Genomic DNA, 24,362 nt, shown 5'->3' with positions numbered 1-24,362 from the left:
CCTTAAAAAAATGGCTTAAAATCAATAGCCTCTTCTCCCCATATTTTGCCCCATGCTGGAAGCCTTTTAGCCCAAGTGTGCGCCCCGACATGGGGCAAAACAGGGTGAGGGGGCTTTAATTGTTGAAAAAGTATTGTTAAACAAAACTGAAAAATTATTTACCCAAAACATTCACAGAAATTCATGCATAATTCTGTAACATTTTACAAATGATTCAGTGCTTGATCAAATTAAATTCTATCTTTTGTCATTGCAGACAGTCATTCAAATTTCTAGTGCTGTGCTGTGACAAAATACACACTTTCCAAAGTTTGCAGTGTCCTGTGTGAATCCGCAGTTTGCAGATCTAAATTTTGGTCGATGGGTGGCGCTATCTCACGATCAATCTCACTATACGGTAACCACAACAGTGTTTGTGATCTCTATTCCTTAGAGCAATGACAAGTGGGTGGTACTGTAACGGAGAACAAAAAAGATGAAGACATAATCCAACAACAACCCAAGGATGAATATAAAAAGCTATTTTTCATCATATATGCCTTGCATGCACAGTTTTCCAAAGGAAAGTTGACAACGAGTAGAATATTAAAAACAACGGTAACTTAAATAACACATCGGAGGGAGTGATTTAATTCAAGGACTTTTAGTATTTGCGTAAATAGAAATCAAATATTCACTGCTACTCACCGGATCAAGTTCTCCAACAACATAAAGGCACGGCGCGCGAAATCACAGCATGCGCCACGAGGACATCACCGTTTTCTGAACCAAGTAAAGTCAGCTTTTAGCGTGAAATACAATTTTTTTTTATTTGAAACGAATGGAAACTTGTTGCGAAGAATAGGAGCGTCTATTCATTCAGAATATGAAGAATCAAACAGAATATTGTGAAACAACAGGCAGTCAGCGGTTCATGGTAAGTAGGTGACTAAGTACTTCTGCATGGCTCGTTATTGAAGATATAATAATTTGTTATGTCAGTTATATCAAAATATATAATTACCCTTAAAAATGAATATAGCACGGCTTGCATGTATATTTCACAGATGACCAGCGTTAAAATGGGTCCCGTGTTCAAGGGTCATGCAGCGCAGAAGGAGCGTCCCTCGCCCGAAGGCGCTGGCTCTTCAGCATATGATTCCCATGCAGCACCTTGGACAGGGTGCGCGGGCTCCCTCCCGACACCCCTCACTCACTCTCTCCTACGGTCAAAATGGTCCAAAGAACTGTTAAACGGTTACCCTCCTGAATACAACTCCATCAAGTCCACTGGGACGAAAAGAGAGACGTTATTCGACACAGGACATTTGTGCAAAAAGTGCATCTCTCATTTCAACGTCTTCAAAGGGGAAGCATTAAAACAAGTAATTGACAGAAACCTTTCTACCAAAGTAAGTGTATTTCTTATATCAATTTGCATGCATTTCTATGCATTTAGAGCTTAAAATGCAAATGCACTTGTGTTGGGTGGTATCCAGTGGACTGCTGTATGCATGTCCGCCCCATCAGCCAGAATCTGTCTCATATTTCAATTACATATGAGGCGCATGCTTTTTCCCCCCTTCCCTTGAAACGAGTTTAAATCGATTAGATTTTGCAGTTGGTCTGAGATTCATGTGACACTCGTCTAGCCCTGATTGCACTGGAATATGGGGCATAATGGGTGGAATATGAAAACTCAGTTCCTACAGAGGAGAACAATAAAGTAAATGACACTATAATGTGATCAGCTGAGATAGAGATGTATTTGCGGCTGACATTTGTCTTTTTATTTGATGGTGGGGAGAAATACTTAATTTAAGGAGGATGGGATTATTTATCATGTCACCAAAAAGGGTTTGTGGTTTGAAAACAATGTTACAATACTGATATAATTTTTTTATGTATATTAATGTATGGATAAAACAATTGTAATAATCTTTGATTAGTACTCAAGTTTCACTAATAATCTGTGCAGTTATTTTTTACTCATTTTTGGAATGCTGAGTTAACAGTCACCAACAATATTTTTCTTTCTGTGCCTCAGGATCCCAAAGTCTTCATTCATCTTTATGAGAGCATGAAACCTCCTGCTAGTACTGTAGATGCCTGGGGCAACGTGGACGGACGCTGTGGCGTCTGCTCCACTCACTTTAGCCAGTTGAAGCAGGAGGCTATCCGCACGATCCTCGCCCAGGACCGGGCCATATGGGCTCCACCTACTACTGCCAACATCTCATCCACAAGCCTTGACTCAGGCTCACAAACGCTCCCCAGAACCTCAAGCCACCGATCTGTTGTCTCAGACCCCCATCAGAGGCCCAGCAATGCAGGACCGGAATGCTGGATTAAAGGACGTCAACATTTAGAGGCCCTTTGGCCCCTGTCCTCATGCAAAGGAATCAATTCAATGTCTCAAAAGGTAGGCCAAACATTTTTTATGTATTTGATAATATTTTTGCTATTGTTTAAACAAACACTTTAAGTCTTTAAATGGTCGGTATGCCCAAAAATGGAAATTCTGTCATCATTTAATCAGCCTTATGTCATTCTAAACATGTATAACATTCTTTCTTGTGTGGGATAGAAAAGAAGATATTTTGAAAAAAGATATTTTCATTTTTTTTTTAGTTTTTGTTTTTTGTCCGTACATTAAAAGTTGAGTTCAGTGTTGTTTTGGACCCAACTGAGTTTCATTCATTATAGACAAAAACAGTTAAAAGGGAATAGGGCTGGGCGATATATCGCATGCATTTGTCACGCGCATTTCGTAAGTAAAGCCAGTTTCCTGATTACCGCTAAATCGGCATCACCTGCTTTCAAATGGAGCGGCATTTAATAGACAGAGCCGTAGATCACTGACAAGCTACGCAATATCGCGTTCATTATCGAAGGCGATTCATCTGCGATAATGAACGCAATATTGCGTAGCTTGTCAGTGAACTATGGCTCTGTCTACTAAATGCCGCTCCATTTGAAAGCAGGTGATGGCGATTTAGCGGTAATCTGGGAACCAGCTTTACTGACGAAATGCGTGTGAAAATCGCATGCGATATATCGCCCAGCCCTAAATGGGACCTATAATGCCCATTTCACAAGATGTAATGTAAGTCTCTGGTGTCCCCAGAATGTGTCTGTGAAGTTTCAGCTCAAAATACCCCACAGATCATTTATTAAAACTTGTCAAATTTGCCCCTATTTGGGTGTGAGCAAAAATGCAAATGAGCTGCTGCTCCCGGCACCCTTTCCAGAAGAGGGCGGAGCTTTAACAGCTTACGCTTCGGTTGCTCAACAACAACAAAGCTGGAGAATCTCACGCAGCCAAAATGACAATTGTCAGTAACGGTGTTCAGCCTTACATTGTTCAAAACAAAATCGAACACTGATAGAGAGACTCAGGAAGAAGTTACAACTTTCAGAATGCAACTGGATGTTTCTGAATGGTTACTGGATAAATTTATGTAGTTGCTGTAGAGTTGATTCAACTCATAGACTAGCATGTGCCGTCATGTTAATCTTTTGTGCAAATCCAGCGTTGAATTGACCCTCGTTTGTGAAGCAGTCCGGTGTAAAATGACAGCATGGTAACAACACTCTACTACAACAACTCTTCCTCTCCTCTAAAGCAGCCCAACATGGCCTCGCCCCCTTTGTTACTTGTTCCCGGGGGCAGGGTTTATGTAAATTTTGTGGTTTGTGATGTCACAAACCCAGGAAGAAGCTTGTTGTAGTCCCTACCAGCCGTTTGTTGTAGTCCTTAAAAAGCGATTTCTGTAAAAGAAAATATCTCCCTTTGCATTGAACTTTCAGAGTTGTAACTTTGCAGATGTTGTTTATGCTCTAACAGCAACATTACAAACTAACTAATGTTAAAAAAAAGTGAAATCATAATCAAGGACCCCTTTAAAACATTCTTCAAAATGTATTATTTTGGGTATAACTACTTTGGGTGAACACTTTAATAATACTTAACATACACTTCTACTCAAAAGTTATGTTTTTTTAAAGATTTTTTTAAGACTTTTATAGCCATGATGCATTAAATTGATCAAAAATAATAGTAAAGACTTTTAATATGTTATAAAAAAAATGACATGTCAAATAAATGCTGTACTTTTGAAATTTCTATTCAAATAATCCTGAAAAAAAATGAAGCAGAACCACTTCAACATTAATAATATTAACAATTTCTTGAGCATCAAATCATCATATCAGAATGATTTCTGAAGGATTATGTGACACTGAAGACTCAGCTTTGAATCACATGAATAAATTAAAATATATTAAAATAGAAAAAGTTATTTTAAAGTGTAATTTATACTGTATTTTTGATCAAATAAATGCAGCCTTGGTGAGCATAAGAGTGTTCCTTTACCAAATAATTCTAAAAAAGAAGCACTTTCTCTGCTGTTCATATTTTATATCCAGTACACCATCCATGTGCATAATGTAAGAGTATATCAATAAAATATACATAGCTATGTCTGCCCACCAGGACCTACCAGGACACATGTCATGTGTGCCATCTTATGATACACAACCCTCTAGTTGGCATTGATTAGATCCAGAGGCAGCAATACAGGACTTTTTTGGTTAATGGTTAAACCCACATTTTATCCATACCACAGAGAAGCCTGTCAGGAAAAAAAGAAGCTTGATCAATATTGCTGTAATATTTAATGACCAGTGAAATATTCATACACAGCGCTCGTAAATACAGATGAAACGAGAATGCATTATGAAAGTGCGGGAGAGAGTGAACATCTCAGACAAGCTCCATAAGCACTCAGATCTTTATGCGATGCTGACCGAGAGCTTGACGGCAGTCCATTAGTCCAGCTCTATTTCATTACACAAACATCCAAGGTGAATTCACTCAGTCCTTGAAGTGGAATTTAAAAAAAAAAAAAAAAAAAAAGATCAATGCATGAAGTAAGAGATGTTTTTTTGTAGTGTTTTATTTGAAATAGCAAACACACAACGCTAACAGGCATGTTTTTATGGAAAGCGTAACTGCGGAAATAAGATGTGCACATAATCAAATCTTAGATTCTCTCTGGAGGACAGAGAAGTGAGAGAAAGAAAGAAGAGACAGAGAAAAGAATAACAGTTGAGCCAATATTGCCGTCTCTGCCCGAGGGTTGCTCCCAGTGCTAATTGGCGTTGCATTCTGCCAATGGAGGGGAGCAAAGAGGGGGCTCCTATTTCGCATGGCTGGATAAAAGCATTGATGAGACATAAAGGCAGGGAGTGACTCTGGATATGTGGATGACTGCAGGCAAGCGATGGTTTTCTCGAGCATAGGCAAAATTCAGTTTGAATATGTTTTTTTCTGCCAAGGAGAGGTTAGATATTGGACCGAAGTATGACTCGTCCCGTCAGCGCCTGCAGCCTCAGGCATTCATCACTTGTATGCTGATACACATATAAGGAGGTTCATGACTTCATCTGCACATATGACTCAGCTTGTAGTGGCATTACCTAATAATAGTGTCTGACTGCAGTGCATTAACACACTCATGTTCATGGTGTAGTGTTCAGCCATCATTTTAAAATCTGTGTCAGAAAGATTTCAGTTAGTATTTATTTAGAACTGAATGAACTGAATTAACATATTGTCTGTACTAATTAATTATGTATTAAACAGGACCTATTATGATTTTTTTTTTTTTTTTTTTTTTTGCATTTTAAACTTTCTTTAGTGTGTAATGTTGCTGTTTTTAGCATGAAAAAGGACTGCAAAGTTACAAAGCACAAAGTCCACCCAAAAAGGATTTATTTATCAGCAAGCACTGTTTCTGACCTCACTGAAATGCTTCGAATGCAATCTTGAGTTTCATTCCTGGAGCGTACACATCACAATATTCCTTATTTATGTAATTCCCACCCAAGGTATATGCAAAAAAAGGTTCGAGACCTGGTTGAGGTGTCTCATTTTGGAGACTGCGTCCTCCGGAGGTTGCATTTGAAGGCTGCATACATAATCAAGGATGTCTTATTTAAGAAAAGTAACCATAATAATATTGACTGTTATTCATGAGGTGTAAAATACTATCATTTCTTTCTTACTTAGCAATCTAACAGTTACTTTTCTTAAATGAGACCACCTCGATGACGTACACAGCAAAATCTCCAGAGTTAAATCAACTCTGCTCAGAGAACATATGGTCCCTCTTTACATAGAGTTAAAATAACACTGAAGCAGAGTTAAAGTTAATGAGATAGCATGCTGTTTGTGGAGTTGTTTAATCAGATCATGAGAGATTTTATGTCTTTTATCTTCAGTTGATTTCATCTAAGGCTGTGGCTGAAGTCAGTTGTCTTTCTCTTCAGTGATTCTGCTTGTTAACAGCAGGTGTTCATCACTAATGCTCAATCATAACTTAATTGATCACTTAATTATCTCATTAACTTTAACTCTACTTCAGTGTTACTTTAACACTAAGTAGAGAGGGACCATATGTAATCTGAGCAGAGTTGATTTAACTCTGGGGATTTTGCTGTGTATGCAGCCTTTAAATGCGACCTCCGGAGGATGCAGCCTTCGAAATTAGATGCAGCTAGTGTGTTGTGACCATAGACTGTAAAAAAATATGGACGTAGTGTCCGTGACGTCACCCGTAGATTTCTGAGGAGCATTTTTGAAGCGAAAATAAGGCCACTGCCGTCACCGCACGTCACTCCCGTATTACTGAAAATGGGCAAAGAGGCGGGACGTGGTTGGAACTGAGGTGCCTGGTTACTGAAACCACGCCTGCCTCGCTCGACGTGATCATGTTAGCAGGCAAAGGAGCTATCTATCTATCTAAGATACTATCTGAAATATTAATAAAGATAACAAGTTATATCATTTGAAAGTTTACTGTCAATATACAGTGTCTTTTTTACGATATAGATGCTCCAGCTCCAGTAATTGTAATTTGTGTCGGGTGTGCAAATAACAACATGAAAAATCAAACGGGACTTCATACCTTTATAATAAAATAGTGAGATGAATCCAATCTGTGGCACTTAAAAAATGTCCATGAGTGTCCATTGAAAAACAAAAACAGTACTTTTTTTCCACAAAAGCGTTAAATCCATGAAATATTGATATATTACCCATTGTTTGCATCACATTTCTTCTGAATGATCTGCTCTCCATCATCATTCTTCAAGAAATTATGCAACCTGAGCAGCGTTTATGTTGTAAAACTGTATATGATCGTATATATCTCAAAAACAAATGAGCCCGCGTCCAAAGTATAATTTTTCAAAATGCAGCAGTTTTAGTTTTATAACTAGTAAATCTCACAAACAAAACTTTTAGCCAATGCCAGATCCAACAACGTGTGTTTTGTTTATCTTCCGCACATCTACACAGACGCACATCTGTCTCGAGTCTTGACCATTAACACAGCAAGCCATATTATTTTATAACTGTATATATTATTATTTTATAATTGTATAAAATAATCCCGAAAAAAAGCACAAACACGGCAGAGATGCCAAGTTCAGCGGCTGGAATTAGCTGAGGTAACATGGCGGCTCACAGACAGCAGCAGCAATCCACCTGTCACTCCACCAAGTGACCGCGCCCTTAATTATGCAGAACTTTAAGGCTTAATATAATTTAAAACGGATGAGTTATAAAAAAATTCACCCCACTCAGAGTTGTCATGAAGGGCAAAATTGGCTGTATAGACCAAAACCACAATTTGATCCAGGCTGTAAATATGTATTTTCTGCTGTAAAGTTGGCCATTTTAACATGGGACTCAATGAGATTCTGCTCCCTTTTGGAGCCTGTCCCTAGTGGCCAGTCAATAAATCGCAGTTTAAGTCACTTCCATATTGGCTTCAAGAGAAACTGCGAGAGGTTGCAGCTTGGTTGTGACACGCTTGAAGTGATTGACCAATCACAACACACTGGTCCAGCCAACCAATAAGAGCACATTGCGCTTTTCAGAAGGAGGGGCTTCATAGAGACAGGAACTAAATAGAGCGTTACTGACAGACTGGGAAGAGAGGTGCTGCAACTATGTAAAATATGTGAAAAATAATGTGTTTTTGGACATTCAAGCATGAAAACCGATAATTACTGAGCTTGACAATATCAGTGAAGACGAATCTTTCTCAGTCCTCCCAGAGTCCTTTACATGCAGGAAAGGTGTTTGAGAAGGAGAATGTGACCTCTACAGCACTATGCAACTACGGCGCCTCACAGCCACCCCGTTCTTCTAGTATGTCCTCTCTGCTTCCTGCAGGAACCTCTGCTGCCTTGTCTTTCTTTGTCAGGTAATGGGGCTGATCAGAAAATAAAAAATGAACTAAAGGTGTAAGTTATAGAAAAGAAAGAAATACTTTGACAATGTGCATGCATCTAAGCTAAACTCTGTCAAATCTTTGAACATCCACAGGGCTGCACAGAAGCTGAACGGAATGGTTAGAAGAGGGAGGCCGTTCTCAGAAAGTGGTGCTTCTCAACATCTGACAAACTTCAGTAGCCTCATGCAGAAGTCTCCTCCTCCAGTACCAGCCAGCATTTTTCAAGCTGCTAGTAAGAGCAAGGAAACACCTGGGATGGGGAAGGTATGGCTGAAACGTTTACTACAGATGTTAATTGTTTAATGTTACTACTAAAAAACATAATATTGTATTGTTAGATTATGGTAGCTGTTCATTTGCTATTAAATTAGTAGTAAATATTTTAAATATTGTTTTATTCAAAATATATTTTACTGAGGTCTAGTAATTTTGTTTATTTTATGATTGTTACTGATTGTAGAAATATGAAAGCCTTTTTCCACCTAAGAGTAAAAAATAAAATGAGTTTAAAAGGTTAGTTCACTCAGAAATGAAAATTTTGTCATCATTTACCCAAAACAGTTGTTTATTAATATTTTTGTAAAAAAAAAAAAAAAATTCTTTGGAGAATAAAAAGTTCAAAAGAAAAGCATTTATTTAAAATAGAAATCCTTTGTAACATTATAAAATTTCAATTTAATTTATTCTTGCTGAATAAAAGTATTATATCTTATAAAAATCATAAAAAGCATAAAAATCAACCCCAAACCTGTAACTTTTTTATTTCCTTAGTAAAGGAATACAGCTTCCATGGTAAAATGCTTTGTTCACATACACCCATTATTTTTTTATTTAGGGTGTACAATAACAGTGTTACCAAGATGAAGCGAGTAGTATTTGGCTGGTCATGTGATGTGAACATAGCAGCCCCCATGAGCTCCATGTAAAATTAAACAGATTTTATTATCCTACTGTTATGACTGAAATGAGTCTTCATCTCATTTGAGTGTACATCATTTTAAACACATTTGTCTTTGTCTATAATTTTCTGAATGAGGAAAAATGTTCCTTACTTACATACCACACTCAGATGATTTAGACGTCCTTCAGTCTGTCCTTGGGATGTGGCTGATCTCTAGCTGCCTCACATTTTAGAGAAGCCTGTTCATATTGTAACCTTTGAATGTGATGTTAATGGCCTTCCCATTCCATCGCACCACCTCCTTGAGGAAGGGAAATCAATTTAGTTTAATTGTAGCTCGTCCTGACTTCACTCTCCACAGTTCACACTGATGGGACTCATCTTGAGTTTCAAATTATATCGCTCTCAGGGTAGCACCTGGTAGCTAGATCGCACTCAGCCTTTCACATCTAGCTACTGTAGCAGAGATAATGGGTTCTTAAATAATTCATTTTGCGTAAATATGATTTGACAGACTCGGAACAGAGAGGATAATATCACTAGACAAATGCATTAGATATCAGACAAAGCATTAACTCGGTTTAGATGTGTGAACAATTACATCATGCTATAAAAATTGGGATGTTTTAAGTCTTAAATATTACCGTTATGGTTATAGTTTCAGGAACAAGGACATTTTTGTCTCAGTAAAAGTATGGTACTGATTATTTCAGTGTTGACACAGTGATTTTAGCTGTCTGTTACCTGTCTTATTCTCTGGTTTAGTTTTTTTTAAGCATGTTTGTATATATATACAGTGGGTACGGAAAGTATTCAGACCCCCTTAAATTTTTCACTCTTTGTTATATTGCAGCCATTTGCTAAAATCATTTAAGTTCATTTTTTTCCTCATTAATGTACACACAGCACCCCATATTGACAGAAAAACACAGAATTGTTGACATTTTTGCAGATTTATTAAAAAAGAAAAACTGAAATATCACACGGTCCTAAGTATTCAGACCCTTTACTGTGACATTCATATATTTAACTCAGGTGCTGTCCATTTTTTTCTGATCATCCTTGAGATGGTTCTACACCTTCATTTGAGTCCAGCTGTGTTTGATTATACTGATTGGACTTGATTAGGAAAGCCACACACCTGTCTATATAAGGCTCACAGTGCATGTCAGAGCAAATGAGAATCATGAGGTCAAAGGAACTGCCTAAAGAGCTCAGAGACAGAATTGTGTCAAGGTACAGATCTGGCCATGGTTACAAAATATTTCTGCTGCACTTAAGGTTCCTAAGAGCACAATAGCCTCCATAATCCTTAAATGGAAGACGTTTGGGATGACCAGAACCCTTCCTAGAGCTGGCCGTCTGGCCAAACTGAGCTATCGGGGGAGAAGAGCCTTGGTGAGAGAGGTAAAGAAGAACCCAAAGATCACTGTGGCTGAGCTCCAGAGATGCAATCGGGAGATGGGAAAAAGTTGTAGAAAGTCAACCATCACTGCAGCCCTCCACCAGTCGGGGTTTTATGGCAGAGTGGCCCGACGGAAGCCTCTCCTCAGTGCAAGACACATGAAAGCCCGCATGGAGTTTTCTAAAAAACACCTGAAGGACTCCAAGATGGTGAGAAATAAGATTCTCTGGTCTGATGAGACCAAGATAGAACTTTTTGGCCTTAATTCTAAGCGGTATGTGTGGAGAAAACCAGGCACTGCTCATCACCTGTCCAATACAGTCCCAACAGTGAAGCATGGTGGTGGCAGCATCATGCTGTGGGGGTGTTTTTCAGCTGCAGGGACAGGACGACTGGTTGCAATCGAGGGAAAGATGAATGCGGCCAAGTACAGGGATATCCTGGACGAAAACCTTCTCCAGAGTGCTCAGGACCTCAGACTGGGCCGAAGGTTTACCTTCCAACAAGACAATGACCCTAAGCACACAGCTAAAATAACGAAGGAGTGGCTTCACAACAACTCCGTGACTGTTCTTGAATGGCCCAGCCAGAGCCCTGACTTAAACCCAGTTGAGCATCTCTGGAGAGACCTAAAAATGGCTGTCCACCAACTTTACCATCCAACCTGACAGAACTGGAGAGGATCTGCAAGGAGGATTGGCAGAGGATCCCCAAATCCAGGTGTGAAAAACTTGTTGCATCTTTCCCAAAAAGACTCATGGCTGTATTAGATCAAAAGGGTGCTTCTGCTAAATACTGAGCAAAGGGTCTGAATACTTAGGACCATGTGATATTTCAGTTTTTCTTTTTTAATAAATCTGCAAAAATGTCAACAATTCTGTGTTTTTCTGTCAATATGGGGTGCTGTGTGTACATTAATGAGGAAAAAAATGAACTTAAATGATTTTAGCAAATGGCTGCAATATAACAAAGAGTGAAAAATTTAAGGGGGTCTGAATACTTTCCGTACCCACTGTGTATATATATATATATATATATATATATATATATATGTGTAGATCAAAAATGTTCTATATTTATATGTAATATCTAATTAGTATATTGTTTTGGGTTTTTCCCCCAATTTTAGGTCAAAGTGATGCTGCGAGTCTGTTCGGTTCCTGAGTCAGACCCCTCCCAGTCCTATTCTTTCAAACTGGACCAGCACAAGAAACAGATCACCGTGCTGAATGTACCCACCTTCACCCCTCAGAGACAGACTGCTGGCACTACAGTCTCCTCAAAGACCTTCACCTTTGATGCTGCCTTTGGCCACGATTCAACCCAGGTCAGTGCCACTGCTTTGTTATTTCTGTCTTATTATGTGAAAACTGATCTGTCTAATGTCTGGAGCCCATCTGAGTCATAATATCCAAACATCTGCAACACTTTCAGATTTGGTCACTTGAGTGCAGATATTCAATATCTGGATATTCTTATCCAGTACAATCAATTGAGCTGCTTTCACTCAGTACTCAAATGCACATTTGGCTAAATAATGCAACATCCCAGGAAAAGGTCCTTGAAATGTACATGAAATGTCTGTACAGTTCAACTGTCAAATGATGAAACAGTGTTGTCATAAAAAAAGAGAAAATAAAAACAAATGAAAGTATTATTTTTCAGGCTGAAGTTTGTGAGAACAGCTTGTGTGAGGTGCTTCAGTGTGTGGTGGCAGGGGCTGATGGTTGCATCCTAAGCTTTGGTCAAACCAGTGTGGGTAAGTGAGTTATATTAAAATCCTTTTTTTATCTTGTAAAGCCTGACATATGAAAATGTCAGAAAAATATAATTACATTTTTTTTAAATGGAACCTTTTATTGAACCTTTAGACAAAATATAAAAGAAACTCTAACAAAAAAACAGTTGCATATGTATTTTATGTTTTGTAACATTTGATACATCAGGCTTTTATGAGGTAGAGGGTATGCAAGTGACGTCACCGTCGGCCGGAGTAACTGTGGTTAAAAGTGGCAGCATTGGTTTTCAGCGTGAAACATGAAAAACACATCTAAAATGGGAAAGAGCTTTGCAATTGACTGTACAAATAGATTTGACAAGAAATCTGAGTTATATTTTGTAGCTGCTGAAAGCTACAGAAAAGAGAAGCTAATGGATCACTGCAATTCACAGAAATTTTCATTTTGTGTCAATATGTTGAATTCTGTGGTAAAATCATACCCTGTATATTGTATTGTTATATATTATATATTGACAGCTCATCAATTAAATATTTACCATCTTATATTCTGCATAATTGGGTGTTTTTAAATAAACACTGACAAAAACTATACAAGTTTTAGGGCTGGATGATATGACGATATATAAAATTGATATGAGTGATCACCTGGATTTAGACCTACTTATATTGTATTTATATAAAGCATTCACAGGCATATGCTTTATCTATTTCCCCGACGTCGAAAATAGGCACATATAAATGTCAGGAAACACCATTCCTGGCTGCATGTCAATATCCATGGATCACTGGATCTTTGGTAAGTTGTAACAGGAACACCATCGAGTCCAACCTTTAGTTTAAACTGATAAATATACAGTACAGTCCAAAAGTTTGGAACCACTAAGATTTTTAATGTTTTTAAAAGAAGTTTCATCTGCTCACCAAGGCTACATTTATTTTATTAAAAATACAGTAAAAAACAGTAATATTGTGAAATATTATTACAATTTAAAATAACTGTGTACTATTTAAATATATTTGATAAAGTAATTTATTCCTGTGATGCAAAGCTGAATTTTCAGCATCGTTACTCCAGTCTTCAGTGTCACGTGATCCTTCAGAATCTACCGTTTGAACTACCGTTCAAAAGTTTGGGGTCAGTAAGAATTTTTCTTTTTATTTTTTTGAAAAGAAATTAAAGAAATGAATACTTTTATTCAGCAAGGATGCATTAAATCAATCAAAAGTGGCAGTAAAGACATTTATAATGTTACAAAAGATTAGATTTCAGATAAACACTGTTCTTTTGAACTTTCTATTCATCAAATAATCCTGAAAAAAAAATATTGTACACAAATATTTTGTACAATTGTACACATTAAATGTTTCTTGAGCAGCAGATCAGCATATTAGAATGATTTCTGAAGGATCATGTGACACTGAAGACTGGAGTAATGATGCTGAAAATTCAGCTTTGTGAAATATATTCAAATAGAAAACAGTTATTTTAAATTGTAATAATATTTCACAATATTACTGTTTTTTACTGTATTTTTAATTAAATAAATGTAGCCTTGGTGAGCAGACGAAACTTCTTTTAAAAACATTAAAAATCTTAGTGGTTCCAAACTTTTGGACTGTACTGTATATTGTACTTGCGTTTTCACAGTTTCCCCTATTAAATCCACTCAGGCAGCAGGCTATTTTGCCACTCAGTCCAGCTAAGGGGGCGTGTTCTGGCATAAAAGTGACACCAATGCATACCCTCTATAGTATGATATAATGAGAATATAACTCGAGGAGGAAAAACAGCTCAAACTGAACAAAAATATGCAATTTGTTGTTATTTAAATGGCCAGAAATTCTGATAGCTTGTAAAGTAAATCAAATAGATTTTTATTACAGTATAACATCTTGATTAAAATGCATATAAATATCAGTTGACTCTGTATTTCCCAATAATGTTTTAGTAGAATAAAATTTATGTGCTTAGTTTTGTGATCAACGCTCTGTAGTTTTAAATGTACAGTTACAGAGTAAATGTGAATATTTCTCACAATTGCAAATTTATATCTTCCAAGTGCGAATTTATATATCTCACAATGTGACAATCAATTTCACGATTGTGAACTTATCTCTCATATTTGCATCTTCATAATGCACAGCATGACTTTAAATGCTGTGGTATGACTTTGTCTTCTTTCACAATTATCTTATTATTTTTCACTCCGAGTCAGAAATGGGCTTCCATAGCTTCACGTCTCATGGTGTTGACGCTGAAAGGTTTAGATTCACATTTTGCCACTTCTTTTGACTTGTGGTGCCTCTCAATGAATGTGCATTAAATGTTGTTCCTTCAAGAGACGGCATAGATGCTACACAATGGGTCATCACAGGTCATTTACCTTTAAGGTTATTAATTGTTATCCTCCCAAAATCATGACAACAATCTCTACATGGCATTTGGAGTATGACATCATTCTCTATTAGCTAGATTGAATTACCCGGCCTCCATGTTGGCCCTTGGCTCCCAGCCAGACATCATAAATCTTTTAAAGCAGCCCATGCTTGACTGCCACTAAAGTGCTTTACATTTAATTGGTCATGACATTGCCACAACGCATTTTACACCCCAGTTTGTAAAGTCATTCGCCACGCAGCATATTGCAAGCTGTGGCTTTTTGTCATTCTGAATGATAATTTCTTTTGTAAAACCCTTATGGGGGGGCTATTCTGTCTAATGATGATATGTTATGAAAAATGGCATTCACATTTTCTTTCTTTTGGTTTACAGGAATGTCTTACACAATGATTGGCCGTGATGGTTGTACTCAAAGCCTTGGAGTTATTCCATGTGCTATCTCTTGGCTTTTCAAGCTCATTAACAGGAAGAAAGACAAGACATGGGCAAATATCACTGTTTCCGTGTCAGCTGTAGAGGTCTGTGGGGAAAACAATGCCATCAGGGATTTACTCTCTGATGTTGAGACGGGCAACTGCAAGGAGACCTATAAGCCAGATGCTTTCCTCAAAGAGGACCCCGTCTGTGGAATACAGGCAAGTGTTGAATGCACTTCCTTTGTTCTAATACCTCCACTTTCATTTTATTTTACTTTCAGTTTATTTGTGCAGCGCTTTTCACAATGCATATTGTTCCAAAGCAGCTTTGCCAAAAATTGTGCTTTACAACCTGAGGGCACAATTGCATGGAAAAATTCCCTATAATATTTAGTTGGATAATGGAAAAGCCTCAAGCGAGGCTTTGAAATGTGTTTAAAGTTTTAATTAAAGCATATGCAGTGCTAATGTAGCATTTAAAGGAGTATTCCAGGTTAAGTGTTAAGTGCAATCGACAGCATTTATGGCATAATGTTGACTAACTTAAAAATTATAAAAAAAAAATAAAAAAAACTCAGGCACTTATAATGGAAGTGAATGGCCACTTTTTGATCTATTTAAAGCATAATCCTTACATTCTTAAATTGGATGTGATACAGAATAAGTTCAATAAAATCATGTTAACACACATATTGTTTGCTTCTTGTGACTATACTATTAAAAAAGTGAGTATTTTTGATGTTTGTGGATTTTACTTTCATTGTAATCGCCTCAACATAACCCAGATTTTTGCTTTTTATAAAGAAAAGGAGGGACAAATACAAATTGTTTTTGTGGTAATCAGCATTATGCCACAAATGCTGTTGATTGAGCTGAACTTGTACCCTTTAAAAACATTTTGCATGAAATTTATAACCCTTTGCATGGCATTTTATCAATATTCATGAGCAATCAATACAAATTTAATACATACTCATTGATATGTTAATTGAGACATTCCCATTTACTTGAGAGTGTCTTTATTGGATTGTGTTATCTTGATTCCAGCTCTGCAACCACAGTGTGCTAAATGCTCCAACCCCAGAAAGAGCAGCTTTCCTATTAGATGCAGCTATCGCATCTCGCAGTGGGACTTTGGACAGTGGAGGGAGACCGCTACACTGTTGTCACATGTTCTTCACCCTGCATGTTCGCCAACAACACATAGGGAGCAGCACCAAGTCTGGGAGTGAGTTCAGTTGCTTTTTCATGTCACTAATATGGAGATGTACATTTGCAGAGCTTGATAATCTCGACTTGATAAACAAAGGCCTATTGGATAACATTTCTCATGCAATACTGACCCAGGAGAGTGAAATTTTATACTTTTTTTCCATTTTCAGCATAATAAAATGGATTGTTTTGCATTCATGATGTGATCTTTTTCATAACATTTGTTGCTTATTTAATATTATTTGTTTAATTTCTTGTGTTAATAAAATATATTTTTTCTTCAGTGAATGTGGATCAAAGCAAGCTGAGCCTGATCGATTTAGGGAGCTGTGTGGGGGAGAGGGATGAAAGCAACTGTGGAGTCTGCCTCGCTGAGCTTGGAAACTTTATCACAGCCAATCTCAACAGACATAAACATGTCACTAATAGGTATGTGTGAAACTTAAATATAATAGTAGGAATTTACTAATAGTATATGAACATAAAGCACAGTGATTTAATTAAGTAATAAGTATTTAAGAACATTTAATTACCAGTGAATTTGTTCAAAACAGGGAAAGTAAATTAGCCATGCTCCTGCAAGACTCTCTGAGCAATGTCAACTGCTCCACAACAATTATTGCCCATATATCCACATCGCCTGAAGACCTTACAGAAAGCCTCTGTACGATGCAGACTGTGTCTCGAATGCGGAGGCAGAAAAAGAAGACAAGGGTATTATTTTATTTTATTTTATTTTATTTTATTTTATTTTATTTTATTTTATTTTATTTTATTTTATTTTATTTTATTTTATTTTATTTTATTTTATTATTTTATTTTATTTTATTTTATTTTATTGACATGTTTTCCAGTTTTCAGAATCTGTTCATTTAGACCATGCTTTGCATTTTTACTTTTTTTTTATAAATAATTGAATCATATGAGATACATAATATAAATAATCAAATAATCTATCTATTAAATACATTTATTTATTTAATGGATTATGGGCATGTGATGTGAGTTTTGCTTTTTTTTTTCATTCTTTTTTTTTTTTCTTCAGAAATCTTCCTCAAGCTCGCCTGGGGGAAGAAGCTTAGGCAACGAGAGGAAAGTTAATAATTCCACCAAGCTGAGATTCCAGTCTACAGGAACACTGGATCAAGATCTCTCCTCTCCTGGTTTCTCTAGTGATCCAGCATTTTACCCTGAGAGTGACAAGTCTTGTGATACCTTTATCTCTATGGATTCTTCTGGCCTCCTAGATAAAGAGGTTACAAATAGAAGCAGAGAGGTTTTACCTATTATTCCATCCTTACTCAAAAGCAAATTAGAGTCCAAGAAGCTCTCGTTGATGAAGTTTTGTGAAATCTCTCCACCAATTGCCAATCGCATGAAGCAAATATCAAAAGAAAAGACTAAAGAAGAGTCAACACCAACAATATTGCAAGATAAATCAGATTTTGAGTGTCTGAAGTGCAACACATTTGCAGAACTCCAGAATCGACTGGGAAACATAGACGGAACAGAATTGGATCTATGCAAAGATCAGGAAGTGAACAATATGAATAAAGCACCTCACTTAAGCCAAACTGAAAAGAAATCTAATTCATTGGACATTCAAGCATCAAGCAAATCTGAAAGTACCAGACAAGGAAACTCATCAAAAACATTTGCCATCATTCACAACAGTGTGGAAATTCCAAGTACTTCCAATTCACAGATTATTCAGACATGCCCGCCACAGTTAGATGTAGTCAAACCAAGTGATCCTTTGCTGTCTGGCCAATCTCCAAGCAAATCTAAGCTTCATAATAAAAAAATGGAAGTAATGCCTACTTCACTGTCTCTGAAATTGGAAGACCAAGGTAAAATAAGATTATCGGATTTCACAATGCAACCTGAGACACGAATTTCTCCCGTCGGCAAGAGTTCTCCAAGATCTACCTCGTCCTCTTCTTTTTCATCATCCCTATCTTCCAGTTTGAGCTCCCCACCGGCTGTTTCTACCTCTTTGAATGGAGATGTTCCACATTGTACAGCAAAGAACCAGCGAGAGATGAGGGCCACCATTACAGTGACCGTTCAGCAACCGCTCGATCTTAATGGACATGATGAGATTGTGTATACCGTGGTTGAGGAGGTTACAATAAATGGGGCCACTGAGCAAGGAAAGGCAAAAATATTAAGTATTCATGAGTCTCACTCTCTCCAGGCTTTAACACCAGGAAGTCAGTCTGTAAGGATTATCGGCAGCATAGGTGAAGAACAAACAGCAAGTTTTTATAGTTCCACCTCTAATGCAAAAACCTCAGAGAATGAAGTCTCCATAGCCTCATCTGATGCAGCTGTACCACACACAAAAATCAATCCACATATTGACAAGGAAAGCAGCTTCCTTGATTCAAAAGACCTGCCACAGCATGATAGTTGGTCTGACGTCCCGCTGACAGAAGATGTGAAGGAGATACCTAAAGAAGCCAATACTAAACTTGATCCTCACTGTGAGGTCTTGAAGTCCAGACAAAATGCTTGTGAAATTACTCCCGAGCAGAGCTGGTTGTGCCAAAACAAAAAGAAAGACACCAAGAATGTCCCACAAATGAACACAGAACACAAGAACCCATGTAATCCAAGACAAACTCTTGAGAGGAAACAATATGCCAAGAAAGACGGACTTGTGGAATGGAACAAAGACAGTGTCCCATCAACACACACAAATAGTCCCAACCTCAAAAGGAAAGAAACAAAAGAAGAGTCTGCAAGAAGTGCAATGCTAAACCTGGCTACTGAAACTAAGACCAACACGAAATCTCATTTTGAAGAGAGCAGCAAGTTATTTAATGCAAAACTGAAAGCATTATCCGGCAGGAGCCAAACTTGGGATGAGAGTAATCGCGGAAGCTCAACAGGAAGCTTGAAAGGTAATTCTAGCTCACCAAGACTTAAAAGCAAGTTCCTTGAGGAGACTGCTTTCATCGATGTGGCTCCTCAAGGCCTTTTAGATGAACAATACTTTCCAGCTCAACCCAGCCCACTTGGTTTTAAAGAAGACTTTGAGGACTTTGTAAGGTGTCGAGCTAGTCAGAGTCTTGGGAGGGTTCCACAGTTCTTCCCCATGCATGACGCCAACGATGCATCCCGGCCATCCAAAAACGGTCACTCTAAGACAACAGCTGTTAATAAATTCATGCCCAGTTCAAAGATCCACAAGATGCCAAACTTGTCCCCCAAACCCACTAGGCACTCGATCAACAGGAGCTCAAGCTTTTCTCCTAATGGAGCACCTGTCAACCAAAGCTCGTGGTCAACACACTCCCTATCCCGAAGTCAAGATAACGGTGGTTTGAAGTCGCCCGGTGCAGTCCGGAAAGGAAGGGTTGAACTTTTAAGAAGCAGTAGAGACTCTCTTTCTGCTTTTAGTCAAGGTGGGTCTGATTTAGATGAAAGTGAAGAACCGGGAACGTCGAAACCTTTCGTTCACACGTTGCCATCCCCGTACAGTCGGATCACAGCTCCACGGACACCATACCACTGCAGTGGCCATGCGAGCGATACCACCAGTGTTCTCAGTGGAGAGCTGCCTCCTGCCATGTGTAAAACGGCTTTACTCTATAACAGAAGCAGTATGGTCAGTAGTGGTTATGAAAGCATGCTAAGAGACAGTGAGGCTACAATTAGCAGCAGTTCAACGCATAACTCCATCAGCGATCAGAGCTGCTCACTTGGCGCTGGTAAAGGGGCAAGAAGTACCAAGAAAAGAACCAACATAGGTGAGGAATTTTCTAAATCGATGTATTCTAGCATAAAAAACAACATGGTCTTCACTGTATTGTCTTTGTCCACAGGGTCTAGTATAAGACGACCATCTCAAGACAACCTCCTTTCTCTGAAGAGATCCGTCAGTGGGCCCAAAATGCACCGGGTGGATCGGGGTGTTTCTGAGTCTTATGAAATAAAAGTCTATGAGATTGATAATGTAGATGGCGTACAGAAGAGAGGTGGGGCAGGGAACAAGGTGAGGTTCAAAATGTGTCAATGAAAAAATTGTCTGTCTGTCTGCTTTGTATTTCATTCACAAACTGCTATTGTTGTATGGTCAGTTAAAGTGGTAGTGACTTTTACAGTTTTCTCAATTGCTTAGACATGAAAATCTGTTCTTTAGCCAGATTTCCTGACTTGCAACACCGTTTTCCAAAAGTGAAGGCTGGAATAACCCTATATGACTTCTGCCCAGGTTTTTGCCCCAATTTGCAGTCTGGAGGAGTCGATGTTAGTTGGCGAAAGTCAGAGTCTGCAAATTTGGGTAGTCAGAGTATAGAGTGTGATGGGCACAGACTCTGAGTTTCTTAGCTTCAGACTTGGATTCCATCCAATCAGAGGATATAAAACATGTCATTTTAGACATTTAGAACACATATAGACCTTATGTAGCCTCGCCCCGCTCAAAGTGATTTTGTGTTTCCACAGCATGACAGTACGTTCTTATGGCTTTATGAATGAACTGCTCATTTTGAAATCTTCCCGGTCTACTGACATTCGTTATGTCATCCGCTGCAAACATTACAATGCTTATGATAACTTTCATTAAAGGATTAGTTCACTTTAAAATGAATATTACCCAAACATTTACTCACCCTCAAGCCAACATAGGTGTATATGACTTTCTTCTTTCTGATGAACACAATCTGAGTTATATTAATAAACATCCTGACGCGTCAAAGCTTCATAATGGCAGTGAACGGGATCAATGAGTATGAAGCTCAAGAAAGTGCATCCATCCATCATAAACGTACTCCACATGGCTCCGGGGGTTAATAAAGGTCTTCTGAACCTCCTTCCTTATTCAGCTTACGAAGAAAGTGTGTCAGTTCAAAATGCTTACACTACGTCCTATGCCTTCGACATACTTGTTGGTCCCGTTCAGTGCCATTATAAAGCTTGGACGCGCCAATATATTTATTAATATAACTCAGAGTGTGTTCATCAGAAAGAAGAAATTCATATACCCCTAGTATGGCTTGAGGGTGAGTAAAATCTTGGGGTAAGTTAAAGGTGCTAAAGAGGATGTTTTGTAATTTTTGCAATATTACTTGAAACTGTCTTTACTAACTGATAAAAGACTATTTATTAGGTGCACTGAAAGGAATAATATTAATATACATCATCTGTGCACGAGGTAGTGCCTTAAAAACCTCAGCCAATCGCGTAAACGATTGGCCCTCTGGCTTGTCAATCACTGCCATGACGTTCCTTGTGCGAGACGTGCGCGGCTGCGCGCTCCAGTAACTTTCCACACTCCACAGGCGCCGCATGCAATGTTTTTGTCAGGAGACAGGAGTAACAACTGCAGATTATGAGTTACCTGCGGTGAGCCCGACATAATGAATCCACTAACACGACACAGCGAATGCTGGTTGTAAACACTCGTGTTCCAGTACTCGTGCACGAGTTTTGGGAGGCGTTCCTTCGAAATGAGCTGTGAAGGAGGGGGGTTGTTCTTACGCATGCGCTCATTTCAAAAACTCACTAACAGTCTTTGGTTTCTCAGTCGACGAAATGATCCTCTGTATCACCTTTAACTAATCCTTTAACTCTACAATAAGTAAATCCACTTCACCACTCTTAGACAGCAATTCCATAGAAATATACAGGGCTAACGCAAAAACGTAAGTTCAAACAAAAACAGCATGCTTGTTTCTTAGGCACATAAGGTTTATTGTTTTCATTTGTCATGTGTCTCCTAGCAACGTGAGTTTGTTGTGTTCAGAACAATGTGAAAGTGCTGAAATCGGTTCAGATTTCATAGTGTATTCCAGCCTATCTGTTTTTGTTTGTTTGTTTGTTTGTTTGTTTTTAACTCTGGCCCAAACTAGAGACAAGACACTGATTTAGAGTAAATGTGATTTTGCAATCTTTTCAATACTGTTTTTTTTTCTATTACTGAAAAAGATGCAAATCTTTGTTGAATATTTGTGAAATATTTTATGTAATTTTGTTATTCGAATGTGTATATATATTTTTTTTACAGTTTTCATTCAACAATGTACTGTACACATTCAGGAAATTTTGACAATGTTGTATATATATATATATATATATACACATACTGTATACTATATATATATATATATATATATATATATATATATATATATATACACACATATACACAATGTTTTTCCCCAGTAGCAAAGATGCTGTTCCTCAAATGATGATGACTTTTTTTTCACAAAACCAAACTGTATGTTCAGGAATCGCTTTTTTTACATGAATATTCACTTTAATTTATGTGGTAGTATTATGTTGCAGAGTTTAAAATGTATAGTTGCTCATTCATTGTAGTAAACGGCCATGGTCATATTGTTTTAAATAAATCTCACAGTGTGTAATTCAGAGTATCTGTGTATTTGGTTTATTTAAAGGCAAGATTTGATCTAGATTCAAGATAACTTGGCTGAATACAGTGTTTGATTTTGTCTGTATATGAAATGTGTTATAGAAAAACTAATATTACATTAGTATAAAATCCTGTGACATGATGGAAGGCCAAATGCTAATCTCAGATCTCTCACATTTTATATGGAGGGGAACTGACATTTTGTCATCCACGTTTCCAGGGTATAGTGCTCTTTAGTGCAAAGCTGAAATTCCTGGAGCATCGACAGCAGAGAATAGCAGAGGTGAGGCTCAAGTATAATGCTCTCAAGAGGGAGCTGGAACATGCCAAGCATCATCTGATGGTGGACCCTGGAAAATGGACCCGTGAATGTAAGGGGTTAAAAATATTTGCTTATGTATATTAACTAATATTGAGCACTGCAGGATAGAAAACTGTAGGGTTGTTTATGGTTCTGCTTAAACTCCTGTCTATTTGTATGATGTATTTTGCAGTTGACTTATGGCAAACGTTTGAGGTAGACTCCCTGGAGCACTTAGAGGCGTTGGAGCTGGTCACTGAACGGCTAGAGCGTCATGTTAACCTCTGTAAAGCACATGTCTTGATGGTCACCAGCTTTGATGTTACACCCAAATGCAGACAAAAGTGGCGGCATCGGCCCACTGTAGATCATACAGCGTTTGCAGGAATATAGCATGCCAAGATGTTATATCATCACTTTAACCTGTTATGCAACATATGAAATGATATGCAAATCTGTGCCTGTAAAGCATCTCAAAATCATCACATTATACAGAAGCTTCCGCTGGTGCTGATCGGGCTCTACTTGAAATCTAATTTGCTGTAAATGTTTGTGTTTTTCGCTTTAGCATTGAGAGAGAGCAAAACAACATAATGGACTGCAGACTTCTGTCTGAACTTGGATGCACTGATATGGGCTTTTCCTCGATTATTCCTTGTTTTTCACTGTTCAGACTTTAATTCTGAGTAGTCAGGATTCAAGATTTCCCATTGTACATTTGTAAATCCTGGGTTAACTTTCCTATTGGCATATTTATCCCTAACCCTAAGTAGCCTACAGCATGAGATGACCTGTAATATAACTGCTTGTCCATCTGTGGAAATGTTCAACATTTTAATGTTTCTCTCTCAAGCATTAATTTATGGCTTGTTACCTGTTGTTAAACAACTTGTTGTAACATTGTCGCACCTTATTGTTTCACACAATATACTTTTGTGCTTAATATCGCAAGTTGAAAAGTTGAGGTAACACTCCTTTTCAAAATTACAAGTGTGAAATAAAAATTTCTTAACCCAGGGTTAAATGTGGCCTTAATTCTGGGATAAGTTATGTTACTTTACTGAGAGTTATTATAATAGTCACCTTCAAGGTGGTAAAAACACTGTAAATAAGTAACACCCAGGGTTTATTTTGTTGCTCTAAGAGCAAATAAATTGGAAGTTTTATTGTTAAGGTCTTTAATCCTTATGTGTATGCACTAATAAAAACTTGTTATGCACTTTTGTTTGTATTGTTTTGTTTAAATTAAGTTATAAATGTGTTAACTGAAATTGTATCCATTTATTTACATGTTTAATACCCACTGTAATCATCAGAT

The 24,362-nt window shown here is 37.7% G+C and overlaps 1 protein-coding gene and 1 long non-coding RNA gene across 2 annotated transcripts; one reads left to right on the top strand and one right to left on the bottom strand.

Annotated features, from left to right (window-relative positions):
- Positions 1-324: 324 nt before the first annotated feature.
- On the bottom strand, positions 325-1,130 carry LOC125278235. Its single transcript, XR_007187077.1, has 3 exons — positions 1,004-1,130; positions 688-762; positions 325-454 (listed from the first exon to the last, which is right to left on the bottom strand). It is a non-coding gene; the product is annotated as an uncharacterized LOC125278235 (long non-coding RNA).
- Positions 449-24,264, top strand: kif26bb (kinesin family member 26Bb). Its single transcript, XM_048207171.1, has 15 exons — positions 449-916; positions 1,047-1,391; positions 2,027-2,401; positions 8,098-8,255; positions 8,378-8,549; positions 11,721-11,918; positions 12,257-12,350; positions 15,106-15,368; positions 16,197-16,377; positions 16,646-16,790; positions 16,916-17,075; positions 17,407-20,116; positions 20,192-20,361; positions 22,964-23,114; positions 23,238-24,264. Exons 1-15 carry the CDS (start codon positions 866-868, stop codon positions 23,435-23,437), a joined length of 5,373 nt encoding a protein of 1,790 aa, XP_048063128.1. The 5' UTR covers positions 449-865; the 3' UTR covers positions 23,438-24,264.
- The last annotated feature ends 98 nt before the right edge of the window (positions 24,265-24,362 follow it).

This window comes from Megalobrama amblycephala, linkage group LG11, assembly GCF_018812025.1.
Source record: "Megalobrama amblycephala isolate DHTTF-2021 linkage group LG11, ASM1881202v1, whole genome shotgun sequence".
Taxonomy (NCBI): Eukaryota; Metazoa; Chordata; class Actinopteri; order Cypriniformes; family Xenocyprididae; genus Megalobrama; species Megalobrama amblycephala.
Note: the sequence above shows the minus strand (reverse complement) of the source record. Positions and strands in the feature narration are given on the sequence as shown.